The sequence below is a fragment of the Coffea eugenioides genome, chromosome 11 (genome assembly GCF_003713205.1).
Source record: "Coffea eugenioides isolate CCC68of chromosome 11, Ceug_1.0, whole genome shotgun sequence".
Taxonomy (NCBI): domain Eukaryota; kingdom Viridiplantae; phylum Streptophyta; class Magnoliopsida; order Gentianales; family Rubiaceae; genus Coffea; species Coffea eugenioides.
In genome coordinates, this window is record NC_040045.1 from 51,588,764 (window position 1) to 51,608,325 (window position 19,562).

A 19,562-nucleotide genomic window follows, 5' to 3' on the forward strand; every position below is an offset into this window, starting at 1 on the left:
AAGAAAAGAAAGCCTTATTGCTGAAATGTTACTCGGTCCGGAATACTAGCAATCGACCAAATGGGACAAACATATTAGCAGGAAAATTGCATTGACATTATTCATCATTCTCAAATGCAAGAATATGCTCGAGCCCTTATTGTTGGTCACTTCATATGATTGGCAGCACCGTATCACTCTTGATTTTGATGAAAAGCAGTTCATTCAAATAATCACACTGTAGGTTTTCAAACAGAGTACCAGTAACTAGCTGAATAGAACATAACCATTCTGCAGATTATGGACATGAATGAAGAGATTCAGACCCAGGGGCCTGGTCAAAGCCCCTCCAACTCCTCCGAGTGTTGTACAAGTGACTCCATTTGGCTGAACTAAATACATTAACCGGAAAACTTTTTAAGTGACAGCCATATTCCCCCATGATATTTCGAGATAATAAAACATTTGTTGTCTCTCATGCGTAAAAAGATAAGAATAAAGAAAGAGACATCAGTGTTTCCTGTTATATTTGCTGGATGAAAACTTACGAGCTAAAAGTGAATGACAGAGTAGCTATAGATTGTATAACTCTTACTATCAGAACAGAATCTGTAGCCAAACTGTAAGAACCCATCAGACCTGACAGAAACCTTGTGAGAAATCCATTTCAAAACTGCACCAATCCTATTTAAAGTCACACACGTATCTTCCATTTCTTGCTTCACTTTTCCTTTCAAGTAGATTCACCTCTTATCTTGTGAATGACGAATGCAAAAAACTTATAACTCCACATTTGGTACCTTGAAATCTTGCCCCCAACATGGATGCTAAAAAATGAAGCGGTCTGCCTTCAAGTGTCATCAAGAGCTATCAGCCTGGTACACTAACTCAGACCAAAAGAGTAGATTGACCAGCTACTTTGGGGCCAGCTTTATTGGACACACGGAGAATGCAACACATCTAGCAGCTTTAGCAAGCATAAACCGCTCATTTTCAGTCAATGGCCTCTCGATGACCTTCACAATATTTGCATCCTGAAACAAGGGCACAAGCCACGAATTCAGTCTTCCATGTTATGGATCCGTAAAATGAAAATTCCCACCAACACTCACAGTCAATATATAATTGGTTAAAAAAAGTCCATAGATTTTTTGCTTTCTGTATCATCATCAGCCTCAAATACAGATCCACCAGTCTTAGATTGACCTTAGGGTCTTGATGGCTAACTAACTGAATTTAATAGTTAAATTAGTTAGACACATACAAAATACATGGAAGTGGAAAAACGAAGTCATACTGCTTATAGAATGTCTTCTCCCATTTTCTTATGTGAAAGGTCAATAGTTAGTTTAGGGTACACCTTCTTTTGTTGTTGGGCTGAAGGCCTAACACTGGCAATGTCACCAATGACAATTACATTGTTAACATTCCCTCTCTCATCCCTTTCAGTTGGCGAACTAGTTGAATGCCTCCACTGCTCGCTAACTACATATTTGTAGTAGTACCTAAGAGCCAAAAATACATTGAGCTCAGAGCAACAGAAACCAAAAGAATATAAATAAACGGGGACAGAGTGTGTTAATAAATTACAATCCAGAAGGAGAAAATAAATTAAGAAAATTAAGAGACAGAAAATTCCAATATTTAAACTAAATTTATTCAAGCTCCTTGCATTACCAGTTAAGGGTTGGGTTGGGTTGGGTTTGATAGGGAATAACATACTCAAAACAACATGCAATGGTTTGTAAAGGAACTTGTACATTTCTTCCCCAATTGAAAGTCTAAAATGTAAAAGAATTGTTTTTGATGAGTTCAATTGTTCTCTCAAGCCCATTACTACTTCGAAAGAAACAAGACTCACTTTCCTTGTGGAAGTCTAACTTCAACTTCAAATCTTGGGCCACCTTTATGGACTGCCTTTATTGGTTCTTTCCAGTTTCCAGTAAAATCTCCAACCAAGTAAACATCCTCCCCCTGTTATCAGACACCAACTTAGTCAGAATTTAATGCAATGATGGATAGAAATCCTGCACTAATGGATAAAGATGCTGCAGTTATGGAGTATCATGCTTTCAACAAATGAAAGAAATAAGGGAAAAGCATCAACATGTCTTTCCAGAAATTAGCTGTCCGTAATGGACTATCAAAGTTTGAAACAAAAAGTTCAGTTCTCTATTCTTCACTGCAGGAACCATCATATTGCTATAAGGTAATTTTAAAGTAAGAAATCATTGATCACCTCATGCCCATTCCAGACAAAGGTTACAGCATGGGTTGCAGGTCCATCATGTCTACCACTTTCCACCCTTGCTATTAGATCCCATGTTGCCCAAGCAATTGCTGCCCTGCAACCAAATACATGAAGTTGAGGTTGATGAAACGGGTATGCATTCAATACAAAGTACTATCTTGTAAGAAGTAAACCATAAAACGGGGTGTTCTCTGGATTCTTGAGGATGAGGAGAAGATTTCTTTAATCTTAGCATGATAAGGCCTTAAAATAGAGATTTAATCATTAGAAGATACATAAAAAAGAAAATTAGGAAAGAAGCATTACAGCTGAAGCTGTGCATTTTAAGGTTATGATGCAATAACAAAATGACAGATATTATGCCATTCCAGCCAATGGCCAAAATATATAGCAGATCGGGAACTTGAGGTAGTACATGCCTCAGCTTCGATTTAGTCATCCTTGGATTTTCAGTGACATATACTCTAGGAGATACATATCAATCTTGAAAAAGATGACATTATGCACATAGAGAAATGAACGGAAACAATGCAAGAACTTTTAAGTACGCTAGAATATCTGCCAATCTAAACTGGTAATAAACTTACAAAGCATGCTCCTTGGTATTAATTAGCCTGAGAAAACTTAAGCTTCACAAACTCTATATCATCAGGCTAACATTGTGATAGAAATGCTCAGAGGCAGTTAATGAGAAGAACCTGTCAGGCTTGCAAGAATGCAGTCCAGTGACGAAGTTGTACGCTGCATGGAGGGAAGTGTCGGTCATCCAATGCAAATATGCAATCACACAAGCAGGGGATCGATCAAAACCAGTAGTACAAGTGACATATACACGATGGTTCTTCTTGAGTAAGCGCAAAAGAAGACCAACACAGAATGGTAGCTTCTTTCTTGTATCAAAAGAATCAACCTCCCTGCATTAGATATTAATTCACATATGCATTGGGCCATCATTGTCTAAAAAATTTAGATGCCTCTTTAAAACTGACTTTCAAAACATAGAATGAGAAACAGTTAATCATGGAAGCATATATACTGAAGACTAATTTAACATATCATTCAATCGATCAGTAGTCAAGGAGATGAGTTAAAGAGAAGCCTTATAGATATCAAAGAGTATTACCAAATGCCTGTTCATGTTTACAGATTCATACCAGACACAGCCATAAACCTTCCTATTTCTAGAACAACTTTAATGAATTTTCACATTTTCTTGTAAGAACATTGTGAGTAACATAAATTCTGGTTATGAAGTGAAATGTCAGAGAATAAGAGAAAATTAATTCTCTTGGGCAGTAAATAAAAATTACAGCTATTACCTTATGGGATAGTTGATCATGAGAATATTACAGCGTTGGCATGTCTCATTTATTACTTTTGAACTTATTCCCCAATTTTCTGCTTCAGTTCCACTTTGGAAATTCAGCACAGCAGTGATCCCCTGATTATACAAGTCCAGACTGTTATAAACTATCAAATGGACATCCAACACTGAAAACACACGAGGTCTACAGTTAAGTTTAACATCAAAAAACCACCAAGAAAAGACTGACTAATAGAAATCTCTTCAACTTCTTAAACGGGGTAGACATACAATACAAAGGATCTGACATGTGCACTAAATGGGTTATCTGTAAATTGACTGTATATACTCTTTTCATATTTTCTGGTTCAAGAGAAGATCATGTGGCTAGTTGTCATTTCTGCAGGATGTGAATCCAAGATCCCTTAACGTTGTAAACTTGCTTTCAACAAGAAGCTGCCGCTCTTATTTTTTAAAAATACGCCTACCATGGGTATCTTACCATCAGATACCTACAGTTGTCTACCAACACTGTCAACGTTTGAAGTTTTCATACTTCGATACATGCACGGAGAAAAAAAAAACGGATTCACTTGGGCCATTGTCATGATGCGCTTTACTGACTGAAAATATATACCTTTTCAAATGATTGAATCATGCGAGTACCTTGTCAAGTAAGGGGCAGAATATAATTTAGTCAATGGTGTAGCACCCCTTACCGCAGTGGTAGCCAAACTCTCAACGTCAGCTTCTGCTTGTATACATGATCCCACATATATTTGCTCTGTGATCTAAACACAAAACACGAAATAAAAGGGTTATTGACATTGAGTATGATGCATAACAAACAGGTCCTAAAGCTTTATCCAAATTCTGAATTATGAATTGAAGCATCATAATTGATAAAGCCAAGAGTTTAACAAACTTTTTTAACATCCTGAAAAAACAATAGACCCTTCTAGCTCCTAGTAACTTAAAAAGTATGACAGATGAATCAAATAGAGCAAAGACAAGCTCAATATTTCACACCTTACTATAACGCATACCAAGAGAATGATTATAGTAAAGCTCCCCACTTGCTCGGTCCAATGCCATGACATATTCGTCCAATGGGAAACTCCCATGAGCCCATTCACCAGCTGCAGACTCTTCATCAAAGAAAATGGTGACAAGTGGACTTAGTGGTACAGCATGGCCATTGTTCTTCAACATTTGTTGGTAACTAGTTTTGTTTTGATCGCTCAAAATCTTCCATCCACGAGGATTTACATACTTGGACGAGAATGTAACAAACCCAGAATTGCTGCCACCATCAGTAGAGCATCGCAAGTTTGAGGTCAGTATATTTTTGTTCCAAGTGGCAAGAGGCACACGACCTCTATTAAACAAGATATCAAGGTCATTCATCAGAAACAGCCGATGAACCGGGAAAGGGGAGAAGGGCCTTTCAAGCACAAGGCTACAAGTCCCTGACTTCTCTTTCATCATCCTCCTGCAGAAACCAAAAATAATAAAAAATAGTTCATAAACTACAGACTGCTTCTTCCATAGTACATTTAGCATTGCCCTTACTCTTTTAAGTTTTCAACTACACGAATAACCAGCCATCAACTGCTATTCTTTTTTCTAACTGTTTAGAAAGGGATGGTGGGATGGTGAGTACTCTAAGACGGTAGTTCCAAAATACTATCTTTTAGGAAATAAGTTGTAGTAGCGTGCAATGCCTTCTAATCTAAAGGAAGCAAAGCATTGCGATAGTTGTGCTAGTAACGAGCCAGTAGTGCAGTACATAATCATACTCTGTATCACCGAAGTCCTTGATCTCTATAAGCCCCCCTCCAGATGATGATGATGAGGATTCACTCGCCTTCTTCAGAGTATCCCCAACCATTATTATTCTCGACTTCTCAGCATTCCCCTGCTCCTCAGCAATCCAATAAATATGCAAACATTAAAGCAGTTTTACGTAAAAATAGGACGACGGGATAATGAAGATAATGCAAACCAAAGAAAAAGAAGAAGTAAAACAGAAAGGAAGAAATAACTGAGCAAAACAGACCCCTTTCTTGAGAGCGTGGACGAAAATTTTTCCATCAACAGAGAGAGCAAAACGAATGCCGAGGGGCTTCTCAAGAGTCACCATATATTCATTCAAATTCATCCTAAATGCCGAGCCGGAAGTCGAAGACGACGGGGACATTGCGAAGACCCGAAAAGGTGGCCTCTTTCGATCGGAAAATCGACTCTCGGTTGCGCTAATGCTGGAGCTGCTGCCATTACTGCCGGAACACAAACCTTTGCCCCAAAAAGAAGAGTGAATTACTGTCACGTGCAGCTGCTGATATGAGAAGCAGGTGGTGAAGGGTGAATGGTAGGGTCCTCTGCAGTTGCGTATTTGCAGCGAACACATTGGAGCTCTTGTATTTATCCGCTAAACAAGATCGAGAAGATAGTAGTAATTCCCGCTAGCAATGATCAAAAGATTGAATTTTGAAGAAATTAAAAAGAATATATTCCACGATTTTTAAAGAGTAATAATAAACACTGAAATAATTAAGAACGGTTGGTGGAGCGGAGTAAGGATCAGAAGTGACCAGCAACTTTTGCTTTTCTGGAGCCTGGACTGGAGGAAAGAGGCAGAAGCAGAACAAAAGATGAGAGGAGCAAGCAGGATCTAAAGACTTTAAGATCTATGGTATCGTCTTAAGAGGCAGGAGGGGCTTTTTGCCCACGTGTCATATGATTTTCTCTGGGTTCCACTCTACATGGATCCCGAGATTTTTCTTGGATCTCCGGAATAGGAATAATAAGAAATGGAAATATCTCCATGTCGCAGCAAATGCAACGTGCCAATGGCTGACTAATCCACCAAAAGAAGTTCCGGTCCACATTAGCCTTTTTCGGTTGGTTATTTTAACTAATTATATATTCTTATTTTGAATAATTAATCTTTATGATGATATTTTTATTTATTTTTATATTTTGATTTTGGATTTTTAATGGCAAGAAAAGTACAATATATAAGCATTCAAAGAATAGTTTTTGCTAATTCTCATATTCTCTATAGTCAGTTTTTATAATGATAAATTGGTATTAAATCCACATTCTCTCTAATAGCTAGTTTGGGAGGATGGAAATGAAAAGAAAAGAAGGTTTTAAAGGGATAAAAAAGTTTTTCCATTGTTTTGGAGTTAAAATGAGAAGGAAAAGAAAAGAATAGGAAAGATTCCGCCGCCCTCCATCTTTTGGAAAACTTTCCACCCAACATTGGGCGGAAAGGGAAGGTACGGACAGAAGTTTGAGTAAATTTTTTAATATGACCAAATTACCCTTAAAATCCTATACAAAACATTTTAATACCCGATGAATCCCTCTCACATTTGTTTATAGAAAGGGCATATTTGTAAAATAATTTGTTTAAGTATCTTTTCCTTTCCTTTGCATTCAACTCCCAAACAAAAGAAAATTACTCACTTTCTTTTCTTTTTTAAAACTCCCAAACAACTTGGATAGAAACTTTGATCATTTCTTTTCTTTTCTAACTTATCATTTCTCTTCTTTTCTTTTCATTTCCATCCTCCCAAACTAGCTATAAGTATGTGAAGCTAATATGTGCTTTCACTATTTGCTTATCATTACAAATAAGTATACTAAGACACTAAAATACATACTCACTCACGAAAACAACTCTTATGTTTTTTCTGTTTTAATACTCCCTCCGTCCCACTTTGATAGTCCTGTTTTCCTTTTTCGTCTGTCCCAAATTGTAGTTAACTTTCCAATTGAATAATGTAGTTGTATTTTAATTTTTCTAAAATACCCTTATTCAATGTAAGTTGTTCTTAACAAAGGGAAAGGAAAGGAATTTGAACAAAACATGTGTAAGATTCATTAGATCCTCATTAAACACGTGCCTCATCAATTTTAATGATATTAGATCAAAACCTCTTCAACTAACTAACTGTTATGTCTTATGATTTGTCCCACAAAGATAGGCCTACTTCTATTTTCATGCAAATAAAAAAAATGAAAATTTAAGTGGTTAACATATTCATTTACTTGACTAAAATACTCTTCCATTAATATTAGTTTGGAATATTTTTTAAAATTTCATGGTATACCCTTCCATTAATACTAGTTTACATTTATGTTTTCAACTAAAACACTTGACTAGTAGAGTAGTATATTTGTGTATAATGGTAAACTGATAAATTATCTATTATTCTGAAAAAAGAAATGAATCTATAATTTAGAATAAATAGAAAATTAAAGTAAATTTATCTTTATAAAATGAAGGAAGTATTTATTATTGCAATGCAAGTAGAAATGAGTTTGGGAAAAGTTGAATTGAATAGTAAAAAACGAAAAATTGTAACTAACAGATAGTGTCTATAATGTCCAAAACCTATTATTTACGAAAACTCATCCTTACCCTGCATGCCCAGTGACAAAAGCAAGAGCTTTGCAAGAATGAATTAAATCACATAAAAAAAAAGTGTTACCGTAATTTTTTATTTTAATTATCTCAAATAATCTACTATACAAACACGCTCCATGTTAAGCTTTCTACCAAAGCCCCGTTACGTTAGGTGAATCGGACCCGACAAACATGACTTGTACTGCATTGGCTTTTTCTTTATTCTTTGCTTAATTTTCTTTTTGCCACTTAATTAACTTCCAGAACATCACGAGTCTGAAAAGATAACAGCAGATGTCCAATTTTTGTCTTGCGCCATCTGGAATGGAATGGTCTCGTGGCATTTCCTAAAAGAGGGAATGTCTGTCACCAAAATGTCTCCGGTTGTTGGAAGGAGGAATGATTCTACATAGGCCGAGCTCCTGGAAGGTCCACCGCGATACAAGCATTGTTTCAAGGCTCACGCTTAGACAGACCTAGAATTCAAAGGCCATGCTTGGATTGCTTGTTTTCGTCGGAAAATATTATCGTTTTTCGTGATCACATTTTTTTATCATTTTTTTTCTCACATATATCAAATCGCTACAGTAATTTTTCCATGAAAAATGACGGAAAATACAATCCAAACACAACCAAAGATTCGTGAAAACCTTAACCTTCACTACATGCGTGTTAATGTTCTACAGACTCTGTTAGTGGGAAAGAAAAGTGCACGCGAGGAGATCTAAAGACTCTTCTAACGAGATATTCAAATTAACTCTGTTCAAGAGTTCAGATTGGAATTTCTGTTCCCTTTTTTTTTTTTTTTTTTTTGGTGCTAAGAATTTCTGTTCCTAAAAGAAGCTGTTAGTCTACACTCTACCAAACCCCATCTGTTAGAAGCTGTTAGAGAAGTCTTCTTGTTCCCATTGGGGAACCAAATCCATTCCAAGTAAAATTAACATCGAGAAAGTCAAAATTAAGCTAAACAATATCCATAGATATCTCTTTTCTTTTCCTCAATTCTCAATCTAAAATCCATAGACATTCCCTAGCAGCATGACTTCAAGTACTACGCACGTCTACTCAACAATCTGTAATCTGCCATACAATTTTTCAGACTTTTTAACTATTGAAGTCACCATCAAGTTAAATTTTGTTCCTTTTTTTTTTATTTTGACTAACCAGTTTGATTTGAATATGTGCATAATCTAGAATTCAAACTACCACCAAAAATTTATTCTTTTTGGATCAACCAAACTACACCTAACAATTTTTTGTTTTATTTTCGTAAAAAAGAATTACAATTAATAATGGACAAGATGATCGATCCATTCTAGAAGATCTTAAGTTAGTTGAGCGATTAGACATTTTCTCTTTTTTTTTTTTCTTAAATTATTGCAATTTGTTCATCCAGCACATCATTTGTGTCTTTGATGCCCATTTCTGGTTTCCTTCTAGTTAGTCTTTCCCGGTTTCCCCCACCAAAGGGATCCAGGTAGACCATTTAATCGCTAACAATTTTTTTTTAATTAATGTAAAGTAGCACCTCGGTAAAAAAACAAAAAAAAAATTTGCCAATGATGACTTGGTAAAAAAAAAAATGCACATAAGATTGGCATAAATCCTTGACATTGAGCCTGTAACCCCGACGGCAGAACAGCCGATCGTTTAAAAGATAATACTACTACTACATTAAAAAAAAAAAAGTTAATACTAATAGGCAAAAGTTACTATGTACTAGCTTTACTAATGGGCAATATACACAGAACAAATGATAATTAAAGAATATCTGCGTGGAATGGAGTTTTGAATTGTTGACGGAACATAAACCACTCAGAAAATTAATTACTCCTACTATTATTCAATTAACCAAGGCAGTCCTCTAGAACTAGAAGGTCGGCAACGTCCGGCCTACAGCGTTGACATTGGCAAAGAACCCCACGAGGTCTCGGCGGTAGGGCAAATATGATTTCTTCTTGTCACCTTGTTTAATCGCTCTGTTTCGTACATAAAACGCCTCGTGAGCCGACGGCGATGCCACTCCGCCTTTCGCCTTCGATTTCTTCCCCGCCTTAGCAGCTTGGGCGGCGGCTGCGGAAGTTTGTTTTGCTTTAGGATGTTGAGCTTTGTCGATCTTCGTTGTTTCTCTGTTATGTCTGGGAGTCAAAAAGACAAAACCGTCCTTGCCATCGCTATTGCTTCGCCGGAGCAAATCCAGAAGCTTCCACCTCTTGGACTCGGATCCAGTTGAGTGGCTCTTCTTCTTACCCCAACTCGGCGACGATTCGACTATTTTAGGCCTCCAAACACAGTAGCTTCCGGGCGGTATTCTGTCCATCTCGTCGGCTTCCGAAGAAGACGACGACGACGGAGGCTCGCATTCTTCCCTGTCTTGAATGAACAAACTCCTGAGCGGGATTCGAATTTCAGTCTCAACCGCATCAGACGACGATTGCTTGGCATCAGTATCACCGTCATTCCCCAAGAGATGGCGGTCGAAAATGGGGAAAATCGGCCGAGTTTGACCGTCATAAAACACTTCGGGCTCGTCATCAGAATCACGCACCAAAGAGAACTCGAAATCATCTTCACCGCCGTCGTCGTCGTCATCCTCACGGAGGACGCTCAAATTCTCTTGTGTGAGATCAGACTGTCTCTTGAACTCATCGGTGACTCGAGCAGCGATATCAGCTAACCTATCCGACGAATAGCTGCTGAAAGTTGGGCAAGCAGAAAGGTCCTCTTGAATTTCACCCATAGTTTTGGAGGTCATGAGGACGTAGGATTACTGGTATGATACTAGGAGTAGATCTTTTGATTGAGTGTAAGATAAACGTGAGTAGAGAGTAGGAGAACTTCGGGCGTGGGCCTATATATATATATATACTCCATATGAGACGACAAAGGGGTATTTTGGAGGTGTGAGTTTGGGGAAGAAGGGCGAAGTTTTACCCTTAGTTGACATTCTCCACGCTCCGCCCCTTTCTGGTTTTAAAAAATAGTTTTTAGTTAAGGCAAGTGCTTTCCGTGATTCACAAGACTCACGCGTAAGCACACTCGTGGACCTGATCTCCCCAACATAAAATGGAACGGTAAACTCAGCTTCCGCGTTTATTCCAGCGCGGTGATGGTTGAAGAGGAAAATGTAAAAAGGTAAGGCCATGCTTGGATTGCTTGTTTCCGTCGGAAAATATTGTCGTTTTTCGTGATCACATTTCTCTATCATTTTTTTTCCTTACATATATTAAATTGCTACAGTAATTTTTCCAGAAAAAATGACGAAAAATGCAATCCAAACACAACCTAAGCGTAAAAAATGGTACATGAGATTGAGATGCTGGTTCATCACCTGCGATTTAGGATGCTTCCATCATCCCTGATGTATAAGTATCTAACTATTTTGACAAATTAATGGTTTGGAACGGAAAATAATAAACGCCACCTTTTTTGGCCACATATTAAAGTCATGACATAACTAACACGGTCTTCCGCTTCAAATTTTTTTTTTTTTTCATGTGAGGTCCCATGCTGCAAAATTTTTTAAATTCTAGGTCTCCTTGTATTATTAAAACTAGTTTTATATTATTTTATTCGTGCGTTGAATTATGTATAACATTGTACATGAAAATAAATTTTTTTAAAAAATGATACAGCAAGGAAAAGAGCTTCAACAATAATATAGTATATAACATTGAAACCTATAGTACAAGCTAAACAGCTACCTTTGTCATCCATATTATCGCTTTAAAAAATAAAGAAGCAACAGAAAAATGCATACTTTGATTGAGAAACTGAAAACGGGTTCTTCTAGATTAAAATCTTGACCTAATTGAATTCCATTTACGGATCGCGGCATTCTAGAGAAAGCCGAAATTCCATTCTGGTAAATCCGAAATTTCAATGCAATTGAACATTGTAGACTGAGACTAGACGTTGGATTTTCATCGACCAATAGAGCTAGCTAACTAAGAAGTTGTGAACTGGGTATTACGCTAGTAATTTTGTCTGGCGATTGGACTGGAAATTAATCAGGAAAAAACAAAAAAGTTGATCATATAAGAGTCGCCAATACATAGGACCAGGTTAAAAAATTTTACAGGTTCCACGTGGAATTTGGAAACCTTACAGCTCTGCATTGGACGAATTTGGGAGGCTTCCAAATGAGTGTGCATGTATTACACATGCATCATCTGCATTAATAAACAATCCAAAAAATAAAAAAAATAAATTAGTCTGCGTCTTAGTAATCGAGATGTTTATCCTGGACGAAATGAGCCCCAGATTCACAGCATTTTCGCCGTCTTTTAGATGCTTCTATTGTATGGACGCAACGAAGAAACGAAAGCATCAAAATGTTCGGCTGAGCGAACGATAAAGCAATATGGACAGGCAGTATCTGCTCTCATTTGGACTTTTTTATTTTCCTGCAAATCAAAAGTCAGTTTCAAACTATATATCCTTACTGGCTGTGGAAAAGTAACTTCATGCTCCGTTTGACAACTGAGTTTTTTTTGTGTTTGTTTAAAACTTTACTGTAACTTATCGTAGAAGTTTTTAAAAAAATTTTTGAAATATGTTTTTTTTTTTGAATATTTTAAAGTATATAATTTAAAAACTTTGAAAATTTTTTTGAGGTTACTATAACTAAAATTTTTTAAAAAACCTGTAGCAGAGAGACTTGTCTTCCAAACGGGGCGGCCTAACTAAGACCTTAAGACACATTTTCCCGTTTTATGAAAAATCCAAAATCTGCTGCTCGAAAAACGTGGAAGCGTGGACTTTCTAGAACCCTTGCGCAGAAGGTTATAACCATCCTGGAGATTATGTCCAAGTTGACATATATGTCCAGTGACGGGGCTACATAATCTGGCCAAATAAAAAAGTTCCATGTAATTTTAATGTACCCTGTGCTCATGTTTCTTGTTACTGCATTACAGAGTCTTTAACAGGTGGAAGATTGTGACTTTACGGTTAAAACGCTTAATGACCTGCATATTTCTCCGATTTTTATTTTTCCCTCTCTCGGTGTTTAATGGATTTTTTTTTTGGAGTGTTTTTCAAAAACTAGTTTTTCAAATACAATAAAAGTTACAATTAAGTACTCTAAAAGATAATCTAAAAATTAGTTTAAATTTTTTTAAAATTTTACCAAATATCTCATAATAAAGTGCCAATAAAAAAATTTCAAAATATTTTCTAAAAATATTTCAAAATATAATCTAAAAACTCTGCTACAACATAGTTTTTCAAAAACATCCCAAAAAACAGCTAATCCAAACGGAGCCATTGTCTGGTACACTCAAAATTGCAACATAAATGCATTCGCTTACACATATCACTATCTTTTTTATAAATTATATACTATCTTCTTAACTTAATTTTATGCTCAGAAAAATCAACACCAGTGCCCCTTTTATTGATTATTCAGCATGATTAACGAATGTTCATTTGAGTTTATTCACAATAGTTTCATTAACTTTGAAACCCATTCCTAACCTTGATTCCTCTAACCAAACGACCCCTAAATAGCTCGCCCAAACTTAAAGTTAACACTGTTACGTGTTCGCGGCTGGGCTACTTGCCTTGACTGAATCCATTTTTCAGCCCATTGGGTCAATCATTTTTTGGTTTGTATATTGTGGTGAAATTTTGGTTGCTATGATAAACAATTTTTCAATTAAACTTTCTTGCACTAACGTTTAGAAATGTTTACATATTACAAAAGGAAAAATTACTTTCTAAAGAATATTAATAATAGTTATAATTCACTTTTCTTTCCTTGACTTTCTCTTGAGGCTTTGATAGGTGCAAGTAGATGATAATGACAATTTCAATCTTATTGTACGAACAAGAAGATATGCTATCAAAAGACTTGGAAAATGTAATACAATATCCTATTATATATGCTAATTATATGGTATCAAGGAAGAAAAGGAAAAAAAAGCAATTGATTTTTTTTTTTTTGGGCAAAAAAATAAAAGTTTATGAGAGAAGCCTTACTTCATTTCGAGGCCATGCATGCCAGGCGCACTAAGTTGTGCATCTCATAAGACTATCAATGGTGTCATATTAATCAAAACTCGACCCGTTTCTGGAAAAAATTCTTACTATACCTTATGTTTAATGGAGCAAAGTTGGACCTAAATTTTTTAGATTCAAATTAAATGTGGATCGAGTTTGAATTTTAATATATTAGGACTCAATTAAAGACAGGCTCGTGTACGTGTATAATTATATATAATTACATATATTATAGCATGAAATATTAATAATTGATAAATACTAAACATATATTATATATAATTATGTATTTAATTATAAACTTGGGATAAACCTGAATCTCATATTAAAGTATAAGTTGAGTATGAACCTTCTAATATGGGCCTAAACCTGAAATTTTGAAAATTCGAAAACTGTTTTGGATTGTGAGGTTTTTTTTTGAAAAACTAGTTATAATACCACATCTTAAAAACACCCTAATAGTACCTCAAAAACACTCTAAATACGTCTCAAATACACCTGATGAACACACAAAATGAAAAAAAAAAAAAAGAATTTACTACCTCTTTTTTCTTCCAACTTTCGCCCATCACGCGCCACCATCACCCGTCCTCCCTCTCACTCTATTCTTCCCCTTTTTCCTTTCCCCTGTTCTTTCCCCCCGTCGGTCATTCCTCTTTATTCCTCTTCCCTTCCCTTATTTTCCCCTGCACCCCCATCCTCTCCCTACTATTGTATTTGGTTGCAACCAGATCTTTCTCTCCGTTCTTCTACTATTCTTTCTTCGCGCTACCATGACTAGGGATGGGCACGGGTCGGGTACCCGTCCCGAACGGCAATTGGCTGACCCGACCCTAACATATCGGGTCACTAATTTTTTGACCCTAATCCACTCCGATCTTCCTCGGGTACCCGATCCTCGGATATCCGAAAAATAGGGGCGGGTCATAGGGTACCCGCCCCTATTTAAAGAATGCAAATTCTGCAAACTCATAAGACATAAGATGAACCTACTGGACGATAGCATCATTCAAAAAAAAAAAAGGCAATAGCAATAGAGTATCATTCAAACTAGACAAAGACAGCATATTCAAATCTCAAAAATGATCAGTAGCAGTAGTTCCACACCAAATCATAAAGTTAGAAATATCTACTCTGATACATAACTTCCAAAAAGGGCATATAAATGAGAAAAATGTACACTATATAGACATTCTCAAATCCAGTAAACATGGCATAATGCATTGACTAGGCAATAGGCATAAATCGAGAAGCTGTCTTCATTTTCCTCCCCTAGCCATGCCATGACAGTTAGTTTCAACAACCTCAATCTTCTACAACACATGAAGGAGCACAATCTTCAAGAATCATCAATCTTCAATATTAATAATAGAATGCTCCACTGTCAAACCTGAAAAAAGAAATTTCCAAAAATAAAAGCAACCAAGAAACATATGAGCACAAGTTGAAACTCAAATGAATAAGAAAATTTTCAATGCAATGATAACAAGATATGAAAAGTATTACCCGATTCCATTTCTTCAAGTTCAGTTATACTTTCTTCCAAATCAAATTATCGAGAAGCTGTAACAACTACATAATGCTCCGAAACCCAAGACCTACTGCTCTTGGTAGACACTTTTGTCTCGGATGTTGGAGGAGGTGGTACTTGACATGTCTCAGTTTCAGAGGCTCTAGCAACAATAGTTGGATCCATTGATGATGAATGATCAACATTTGGGCTTGCAGCTGTAGTAGCTGTATTATCCCCTGTACTTGACATCTGAAAAATTCAAAAAACAAATCAAATGAAAATCCCACTTCTCTACCATATGCGCAGCTAATACATAACTCAGAAACTCCCATAAAACCATGTCTAGATTCATCAAATACATAAAATAAAGGGTCATACATAGAAACAAAAATTTCAGTACTGAATAAAGCAACAACCATGTCAGTTTTACTTGACACTCAATCATAATTTCTTACCAGCAAAATAAAAGCATTGGAAAAAATTCTAGGTGAAAAACAGCACTTTAAAAAGTGTCTTAAGTATGTGACTAGTATCTTTCTCACTCATAATAATTTTCCATTTCTGTTGGATGGTGCAACTCCTCTTGTTTCCTTCATCATGATGGAGTTTTACTAATTAAGCAAGGTGATTGGCTATATGATATATAGAAGGAGAAGGCCAGACCAAGAGTACAAGTATGGTTTTTTACCTTCATTCTTTGTTTTTTTCACCTTCTATGAATTGTTGTCCTCCTTGACAATCCAATATCAGAATATAATGAGTATGTATCAACACTTGCAAAACATAGAAAAAGCAACTAGAAATTCAAAGTTTAGCATGATAACAGAAATAAACTTGCGTGTAAACAACCCTAAATGCTCCTTGATTGTCATACATTGAATACAATTATTAACCACCACAAGTCTTAGGTTGCTTCACCAATAAAAATTCAGTTTCAATCAATGGCTAAAATTTCAATGGTTACGACAATGAATCATATCTGTTGCAAAGCAATGGAACTTATTTAGTTTTTATAACTGTAAGTAAATTTCAATGCCAAAATTGTTAACATATCATTTTCAAACATCTTCAAGTGGAGCTTGCAGTTTCAAACATCCTGCATCAATAGAAAATTTACTGTACTAAAAAAAGTTTTCCAACTATGCAAAATTTACGTCTAGATTATATGACTGATGACAAAGGGGAGAAGCCAATATTTGATTAATTTAAGAGAAGAAATTTCTGAACCATTTCTAAAATATTCATTCTTACAAATTGAGGTCGAGTCCAGAAATGAACTTGTATGAGCCAAATTGACAAGTTGAGAACATTTGAACCACTTGAAGTATTCCATTGAGAAACCCATATCACAGCTCAACCATAAAAATTCAAAATTTACCAAAATATTAGAGCTCCTGAAGAACGAGCAAGAAGAAATCAGCCCAATTCCCCAGTAAAAAATAGTTTTCTGTTAAACCTGCCCAACTCAAACAACATCATTATCCCGTAAAAGTTCAAAAAGGTACAACCCAGTTTCGATTTGGACGAAAGATCAGAATTCATGTAGCCAATTCGACAAATGCGTAGATGCAGAATAGTTTTGCAGAAAGACTTGAACTTCAAAAAAAAGAGTTATTGAAACACCTTGATAGCTAAACCACCCGGCTCCGGCGTCGGTGGCGTCAGGCGACCTTTTGGCAGCGTCCCTTTACTCGAAGGTAGAAAAGGACAACAACGGAGAAACAGGGCTGAAGAGAAAGGGATTCGAGTAAGGCAGTTTGAGGAGTTTTAACAGTAGTCGGTGTTTCGGACCTAGGTTTGAGTGACAAGGGCATCGGCCACTGAAGACTGAAGACTGAAGAAGTGAAGATTATCGGCTGAAGCTGAGGCTGAACTCTGAATGGATGACCAACGGATTGATCTAGGTTAGGAACTTAGGGTTAATAACTTAAAAAATTATAAAATTGCTCCTATATTTTTTAATATTTATATATTATACCCCCGGGTCAGGTACCCGTGGGTTTTTGCTTTTACGATCCGTACCCGTATCCGAATATTTCGGGTACCCGACCCTATCTGATCCGCTAAAAGAAATCGGATCGGATATCCTATTTTTCGGTGCGGGTCGAGTCGGATCTCTCGGGTTTTCGGGTCGACGGGTATTTTTGCCCACCCCTAACCATGACAATATTTGGTTGCTACCGTAGACAGGAAATAAAGAGAAGGGGAAAAGAGAGGGACAGTGCGACTAATGTAAGGGGTAATAGGTGGCTGTGACAGGTGAGGATTTTAAAATTTAGGGGAAGAGATAATAGGTGGTTGTGATAGGTGAGAATTAAAAATTTTAAAAATACACTAATAAAATTTTTAATTTTAAAAATGTCCTCAAAATACCTAATACACAATCTCATATTTACTTTGTGAGTCTAATTTAGGCTTACAAAAACTTTTCTTATGAACCCCCCATTGACAGTCCTACATCTTACACATGATCTGTTAATAAATAAATTATATATATATACACACACACACTTCGTGAAGTATTGAAACCTAAGTTGGATTGTTGCAACTTTATACATTTTGAGGGCTAAATCGGTAAAAATGCTTTACAAAGGTCTCATGTGATTGTTGCTACATTTGATTAATTTGGAGGCTATTTTAGTTTTTTGAAAGGGAAAATCGTTCAAAACGTCTCTCATATTTTACAAAATGATTTTTTTTGTTCCTCACATTTAAAAATGTAATTTTACTTTCCTTACAAATTTATATTAATCAAATTTGGTCCATACCTAGGTTTTCGATTAATTTTTTGTTGGAATGTACCACGTGTCTTACACGTGATCATTTTTTAAGGACAAATTTGTCAAATCAAATTTTACATAATTTGATTTATAGTCCTTCGCATTTTACAAAATAAATTTTTTCGTCCCTTACATTTTATTAATTGAATTTTTTATCCTTCACATTTTTTAAAATGAATTTTTTCATCTTTCATTGATCATGTGTACGAATAATTTTTTTTAAACCCATGTATATATCTATTTGATTTCACCTGAGTAGTACGAATAGCATGTAATATATCTCTATTTGATTTCTCTATTTAATTTTGTCTGACGAAATCAAATAGAGATATAGATATATTAGAGAAATCAAATAGAGATATATTACATGCTATTTGTACTGTTCAAATGAAATCAAATAGATATCTATATGTGTTTAAAAAAATTGTTAGTTTTTCACTCATATTCATTTCGTTTTACTCAAAAATTGAAAACAAAGAAAATATTTAATCTTAAACATTATCGAATGTTTATATCAAATTAAATTTGGACAAAAAAAATAAATAAAGGGAAAGTATGACAAAAAGAAGTAAGTGATTGGCACTTTCAAATTTTAACATAATCACAAGACAAGTAATTCAACAGTTGGTCTTAAAAGTAGCAAGTAGAAATTTCAGATTTAAATTGCAATTTGTTAGCACGACTATAGAATTCAAGTTAGGATCCACTAATTAGATAGTCTTATTATACATCTTAATAAACAAATTATTATCACAAAGGAAACGCCACAAATATTGAATACATTTACAAGGAAAAATCATTTATATATATATATATGGGTTTAAAATAAAATATTAATTTTAAACCCCTGTATATATCTGTTGAATAGCATATATACAATTACAATTAGTCAGTTTAAGTAAAATTAAATAAAAATATATAACAAGTTATTCATATTGTTCAAATGAAATCAAATAAATATATACATAGATTTAAAGAAAAAAAAACTATTCGTAAACATGATTAATGAGAGATGGAAAAATTCATTTTGTGAAATGTGAGGGATGAAACAATTTATTTTATAAAATGTTAGGAAAAAAATTCATTTTGTGAAATGTGAAAGACTATGAATTGGATTATGTAAAATTTGATTTGACAAATTTACTCTTAAAAAATGATCATGTGCAAGGCATATGATGGATTTCGGCAAAAAAAAGTCTGAAACTTAGGTATGGACCAAATTTGATCAATGTGAATTTGTAAATGATATAAAATTATATTTTTAAAAGTGAGGGACGAAAAAAGTCATCTTGCAAAATGTGATGAATATTTTGAAC

The 19,562-nt window shown here is 35.3% G+C and overlaps 2 protein-coding genes and 1 long non-coding RNA gene across 4 annotated transcripts; all 3 read right to left on the reverse strand.

Annotated features, from left to right (window-relative positions):
* Window positions 1-223: 223 nt before the first annotated feature.
* On the reverse strand, window positions 224-6,149 carry LOC113751331 (phosphoglucan phosphatase LSF1, chloroplastic). The gene is made up of 10 exons (XM_027295301.1): window positions 5,593-6,149; window positions 5,333-5,451; window positions 4,563-5,025; window positions 4,253-4,324; window positions 3,550-3,671; window positions 2,929-3,144; window positions 2,219-2,324; window positions 1,841-1,953; window positions 1,340-1,484; window positions 224-1,013 (listed from the first exon to the last, which is right to left on the reverse strand). The coding sequence occupies exons 1-10, from the start codon at window positions 5,941-5,943 to the stop codon at window positions 894-896; spliced, it is 1,827 nt and encodes a 608-aa protein (XP_027151102.1). The 5' UTR covers window positions 5,944-6,149; the 3' UTR covers window positions 224-893.
* A 3,497-nt stretch (window positions 6,150-9,646) lies between these two features.
* LOC113753525 lies at window positions 9,647-10,872 on the reverse strand. The gene has a single exon (XM_027297702.1). The coding sequence runs from the start codon at window positions 10,703-10,705 to the stop codon at window positions 9,821-9,823; it is 885 nt and encodes a 294-aa protein (XP_027153503.1). The 5' UTR covers window positions 10,706-10,872; the 3' UTR covers window positions 9,647-9,820.
* Window positions 10,873-14,992: 4,120 nt separating this feature from the next.
* LOC113753384 lies at window positions 14,993-17,345 on the reverse strand. Of its 2 annotated transcripts, XR_003465031.1 has the most exons (4): window positions 17,090-17,345; window positions 16,155-16,197; window positions 15,460-15,715; window positions 14,993-15,343 (listed from the first exon to the last, which is right to left on the reverse strand). It is a non-coding gene; the product is annotated as an uncharacterized LOC113753384 (long non-coding RNA). The 2 variants fall into 2 exon arrangements; XR_003465030.1 differs by lacking the exon at window positions 16,155-16,197.
* Between the last annotated feature and the right edge of the window lie 2,217 nt (window positions 17,346-19,562).